Genomic DNA, 6210 nt, shown 5'->3' on the forward strand with positions numbered 1-6210 from the left:
TCTGTCTATGCTTCAGAGAATCCATCCCTAAGCCAGCCCTGCAAGAAACCAGCCAGAACTTCTACACAACATTTCATACCCAGACCCAGTCTAATGTCACTGCAGAGCAAAGCAAGAGATCTGTTTTGCTAGTCATAAGTAAACTGATAGCAAAATCTACTAAAGTAGGTCTGAAAGGGACATGCAAAAAGGCTCCTTATTCTAAATGCTTTAAAACAATCTGTACATGATCTTAATCGTGCTTGCACTACTTTAATAGCTGGATCAATTTAAACCATAGCACCATGCTAAATAAAATGCATTCATAGCAGCTCCAACACACCAAGAGACAAAGAAATGTTAAATGAGCATCTATCATATTCACAAGGGATGGGTTCTATAAAGCCTATCAATTTTAAAGCTTCATTTGGGATACCCTATACATCCCTCAGAAGGAGGAGCAAATCTTTTTAAAAAGGAAGAGGAGCAAAAAGGTTCTTCCTCCTAATATAATTAAAAACATTGCTGTGAGTATAAAACAAGTAAAACAAGACTTACGGCATCTGTAAGAGCCGTGAAACAGTTGGCATGCCATTCTTCATAGCTTCACAGGTCAGAATGGATTCCAACACAGATACTACCAAAGAAAGAATAAGAATGAACACATTTTTGCACGGCAGGATAGCAAGTGATTTAGAATGAACGTCTGGCACTGCTGTGTGATGTTTCCCTAAGTATTGCATCAACTAAGCAGTGATGAAGCTCTGTGGCATGTGTTTTTTATTATAATGTTACTATTACACATACAAACTTTTCAAGAATGTTAGACATGAGGCGAGACAATCCAGACATCTAATTACTTATTACACACTGCTTTATCACTCAGTTTAAAAAAAAAAAAAAAAAGTTTTATTTATATGTTAGATATATTTCAGGAAGAACACATTTTCTATTTTTACAAATTACTAACTCCTTCCGATCACAGGCTGCAAAGATCTTAGGCTGCTATTTCACAGCACTTCAGCTTCGGTAAAAGGTAAGAGTACCCAGGAAGCTGAGACTGACATTTTCTCGATTGTATACTAACCAACAAACACTGATGGTGCAGGAGGGAAGCTGTCTACTGGAATTGTATCTGGGGGTCTTCCGTATGTCATTTCATACAGTAAGTGTCCAAAGCAATGTACATCAATACCTTCTAAAGTCTGTGGAGGAACAAAAAAATAAAAACACAACTTGCTAAAACTAATCAGTTTTTTCACAACTGGTTTGAAAACATGCAATAACCCATTAAAGAAAAAAGTGGTCTTGCATTTGAAGATAGAAAAGAGGAACCACTAAGACAGTTCCTAACAACAACCATTTCCCTGCATAACTTTAGCTCAAATGAAATCTTCACACCTCAAGCTAAAGAAGCTACTGCTGTCTTTCTGTACACGATGATACAAATGGGATAGCAGTATAGTCATGTTGTGTAAAAACGTGTAAAGTAGTAAACTCTTTTCATACACAGCAGTTTAGAGAGCCATACATTGATACGAATCACAACCAAGCACATTTTCCTAGCTAAGTCAAACAGCAAAGAATGAGATTCATAATATGACCAGCTGTCACTTTACAGGGAGGTAGATAAAAAGAGAGCAAAAACGCATACCAAACAAACCTAGGAGAGTCTCTTTCACTCCTCCTTAGGTTTGTACAAGCTGTACATACATGCTACGCTCCCAGACAGCATATTTCCGAGATTTTTGAATCATGTTTAAACAGAAACGGCTCCTCTTACTGGAAGAAGCTTAAAGCTTTGATGGCACTAACAGATTTGGACTAACCATGAACTTTTGATCGTTTCTTTGACAACACAGTAGAACTTGTTTAGCAAGGTCAGTAAGCAGCTGTCTTCATGATGCTGTACGGAATTTATTACAACGAGCACTTAAAGGCAGGGCAGGCAGGCTGGCTAAAAGACTGTATTGCTGCAACAGGGCAAATTTGTTTTCATATTTTTGTAGGAAGATAACATTTTGCTTTGCAAGCCTGCAGTTAAGAGACACCCTTCAAACAAATAAAAAACAGCTTTTAATAGCTGGATGTCTGCAAGCATCTAATCAATTTTCACAGTATCCACCAAAGACAAGGCTGATTACTACTCCCAGCTAAGACCAAGTAATAAGCTGCACTCATTGTACAGACATAGAAGTGAAAAAGTGTGGGAGACAACATGCACATTCCTATGAAATACAAGACCAGGGTGGAAAGAGATTTTAAAACAACTGCAGTTTACCTCTATTTGTGCCAGCACTGCTGTCACGAAAACACTCACGTGCGCTCCCCTTCTACCTGCTTACCTTTGGCCTCAGCCTCACTCCAGTGTGCTGCAACAAAACTTCTGTGCAGCCAGACAGTGATTTGGAGGAAGCAGAAAAGGGATTCGATGGAGAAAAGCTCAGATTAAAGAAAGGGGGTTGAGAGAGGTTTTTTTCATTCTAGTCAGTTCTCCACAAACAGAAGTTGAGGATAAAGGGATGCCTAAGAGTCAGCTGAATTAATTGTCTGAATCTTACATTAATTTTGCGAAACTGTGAAAAGTATGATCGATAAAATGATGGAAGTCCCAACAAGGAATTTTCTAGATCCAGTAACTTGCAGGTGTCCCCATCCAACATCACATTGGCAGAGTGAAGATGGCCGTAAGGAAATCCTTTCTCATGCAAGAATTTTAATACCTGAAAATAATCCAAGACAGGAGCACTGTCACGAGATGCTCTGATGATCTCAAGATCTTAAATGCTCCAATACTAAAGCAGATACATAATACATGAGGCCCCTATTTGGAATGCTTGCTCAACTCGATCTTCTATCTACATCATCTTTGGCTGACTATTCATTTCCATTTCACTGGTAACATTTGTCACAAAACAAACATTTGATGCTGATCCTCAAAGCAGGCTTATAGACACCTCCCAAAGAGATCCAGAAACTACAATTCACAATTCTACTAGGTGTTACAGTTTGAATAAAAATTAAAAAACCATATTACTGACAATGAATTTATGGCACATGTTCTGCCAGCTATGAATTACTTCTGTCCCTTTTCCTGCAAGGAAAAAACTACATTATCGCCTCTCTCCCACTTCAGCTCCACACGTACCAACTGCCTTTTGGGGTTTTTTTGGTCAGAAATGGCCTCACACATACATATCTAAATTCAACTCCCAGCAGTTAATCTCAGTTTACATGTAGCTTTGAAGTCTGCTGCCGAAATAAAGCTTGTGTGCTCAAAAGCTTGTCTACTTTTTCTAGTTGAACCAGTTGGCCTCAAAAAAAAAAAAAAATCATAAAGGCTGGTAAATAAAGCAAAACGAAGAAATACCTCTAATATTTGCCTTCCATATGTTTTTATTTGCTGAAGTTCAAGACCTTGAATTTTTTTAGGATTGCAATACTTCTTCAGGAACGGGTCTTTTGGCTTTGCCTTTAAAAGAAACACACGTATCAAGTATCACGCCCAGAAAAGCCAGTAATTGTCTTAAGTTTGATTAGCAATAGATGGTAAACAGTTTTATAAAAGACACACTACAGTCATTCCAGCAAACATTCTACCATTTGAGTTGGGGGTGGCAGAAGGGAGACATTACCTTATAAATAAGGTCCTTTAGTGTCCCTTTTTCACTGAATGGTCTAATAACCAGCACTGAAGATTCATTGGCAGTGGCAAAAGTGATTTTGTAAATATAGGGATGCTACCAAAAGAAGAAACTGTAGGTAAGTTTTAGAGGATAGATTCTGTACTGCATTTTTGCTCAATTCACAAGTAAGAAAAGATCTGCCTGAATTGTATATTTAAAGTAATAAATTGGATTCTGTCAGTGACATTTGCTCAAGCTATTCAGTCTTAAACTGGTCTAAATGCAAAGAAAACTTCACAAGGACATTGTTCAATTTCCACATAAATAGTAACAAAAAAAATCCACCATCTTTTTTTAATAAAACAGACTGGCAGTTAAGTCAAATGAAGAATACAGCCCCATTAATAATTATACATGAGCAGCTTTACTGCAGGTTTAAGTCACGCTAAGCTAATAAATTCATTCATGGTTTTATACAACTATGGCACATAAGGAAACTTGGCATTAATAGCTGTCATAACAGTTTTATGTCTTCAGAAATTATTGTAATGACTTCCTGCAACTTTGTGAAACCAAATAACACAACACAGTTGGAAATAAATTACACATGCAACACATACTTTAATTGAAATTGCAAGTTAGGAAAAGACCCCTTGTTCATGTCCTATTTTAATACATCAGTTTCAGTCTGGTTTGGGGGTTGAAAAGCCTAGTTTTCAGCCTCTTGCGTTGTGTGCATCTGCGGAGTTGCAAAACCGCACAGAGGTTTACCAGTTTAAATACCATCCTTTTCAGCCAGTCTCTCACATGCTTAACATCCTTAAAGAGAAACTCCTTTTGGAGACAAATGCCAGTTTTTCAGTCAGAGGTGCCTATTGGATTTATAATGTGGCATTGCACAGGAGCTTAAATTGTACAGCCTCCATTGTACCTCTACCAAGATATTCCTGTCTTAAGTTCAAAGAACTGAAAAAATAACAACACTTGTTGCACCACCTTATCCACCGCTGCCTGAGAATATCCCCAGCACACGGCTTAGCAATTACACCTAGACAGCACTATCCTAACAGCCTAAGTGTTGAGGAGCTGAAATAAAAGCTTGTGATCTCACACTACTGCACAAGAAGAAAAAACTAAAATTAACCACAACTCTGAATCTCCTGTCATAATCCTGCAGGATTATTATTTGTGCTGAGAACATGTTACTTCATATTGTGTGGGAAATGCAATTAAAAGGTTCACACCTCTTTAAATGAAAGCAACTCTAAAATTACAAACTATGTCTCCTAGGCTACATGTGCTTTTGCAAGGTCCATCCTTGACAAGTACTTTTGTGCTGGCACAATTTAGAAGTCTTCAAGTAATACTCACGGAACAGGAAGAAAGAAGTTTCACAGCATACTGTAAGTCTTTGTCAGACAAGTATTTATCAGGGCCAAGATCAGCCTGGAAATAAATAGGAAAAGAATGGCATCATAATAGATGTTGCATTCCATAAAGAAAAGGTGATCTATATTCTGCTCTCAAAAATTAAGACAGCTGCTTGAAGGTATATTTTGAAGAGCAAGCAAGGAAATTACACGTACAGAATGAAACTTGAAGAGGCTGAATAAGGCCATGGTTTCATAACACGAAGTGTCTGACAGTAAGTAAGTATTATTACCTCCTTCCTCCCCTGTATCTGACGTGCATTACTACCACTGAATGAACTCTGTGAACCCCAAACTTGGGAACTGTGTGCATTGTGAACTGATAAGGCTTAAACCCCCACCTTCTTCCTCTCCAGCAGAAAAAAACTTCCCCCCTACTGCAGGCTTTAGTGATATCCGCTCTCCAGTGAAGTCTCACAAAGAGCTATGCTGATATAATTAAGAGGGCAGCACATTTCAGCACAGGAACATGAGTTTAGTAACAACAAACTATTTGGTGATTATACACGTCTACCTCAAAGGAGCAATTCATGCCTCTCTCACCTATTACTTTGTCAGTAAAACTAAAAACCCGAGTAAGGAAACCCACCACTTTAAAAAGGACCACCTTGTTATTTTCAGTGAGCAAATTCATACTATGGTCGTCAACAGCTACATCATTACAACGGAAGAAACAGAGGTGCAGGAATGGGAACGAATGACCACTCACAGACACTCGCAAGCTGGATTTGCCACCAGAGGAAAAGAAACGTAAGAAGTTCCCACACCACACATCCACCTAAGGGCTTTCAAGGCTCTTTCAAAGCCTGAGCTCTTAAGTCTGCCTCTCTGTCACTCATGCATGGTAGCCAATATAAATTAAAAAAGCCAGGTTCCTTAAGAAAGACTTGAGCATGAGATGAAAGTATATATACCCAGCTTAACATTAGTCGTTCCTTTGGTTGATTCTTAATCTTCATTAAGAAATATTTCTTACGTATTCGCCAACCTACAAAAGAAGAGTCATCAACAGCTTTAATTAAAACACTACTAAATCACATGGCTTACAGGCAGGACAAGGTCTGTAAGCAAAGACAGTGTTGTAATCTTAGGACAACTCGTATAGTTGGAAAAAAAAAAATCAGACAAGTCTTCATGCATACACGCTCTTCTTACCTATATCTTTTAATGGTTCT

General features: G+C 38.2%; 1 protein-coding gene across 1 annotated transcript in view; it reads right to left on the bottom strand.

The window, feature by feature from the left end:
• PXK (PX domain containing serine/threonine kinase) overlaps positions 1 to 6210 on the bottom strand; it is a 26547-nt gene that overhangs the window by 12724 nt on the left and 7613 nt on the right. Inside the window, 8 exon segments of the mRNA XM_009326325.1 lie at positions 538 to 616; positions 1067 to 1184; positions 2541 to 2702; positions 3350 to 3451; positions 3615 to 3719; positions 4977 to 5051; positions 5950 to 6023; positions 6191 to 6210. The exon segment at positions 6191 to 6210 is cut by the window's right edge and continues 13 nt beyond it. Coding sequence (XP_009324600.1) covers positions 538 to 616; positions 1067 to 1184; positions 2541 to 2702; positions 3350 to 3451; positions 3615 to 3719; positions 4977 to 5051; positions 5950 to 6023; positions 6191 to 6210 — 735 coding nt within the window.

This window comes from Pygoscelis adeliae, unplaced genomic scaffold (assembly GCF_000699105.1).
Source record: "Pygoscelis adeliae isolate BGI_AS28 unplaced genomic scaffold, ASM69910v1 Scaffold606, whole genome shotgun sequence".
In the NCBI taxonomy this organism is placed as follows: Eukaryota; Metazoa; Chordata; class Aves; order Sphenisciformes; family Spheniscidae; genus Pygoscelis; species Pygoscelis adeliae.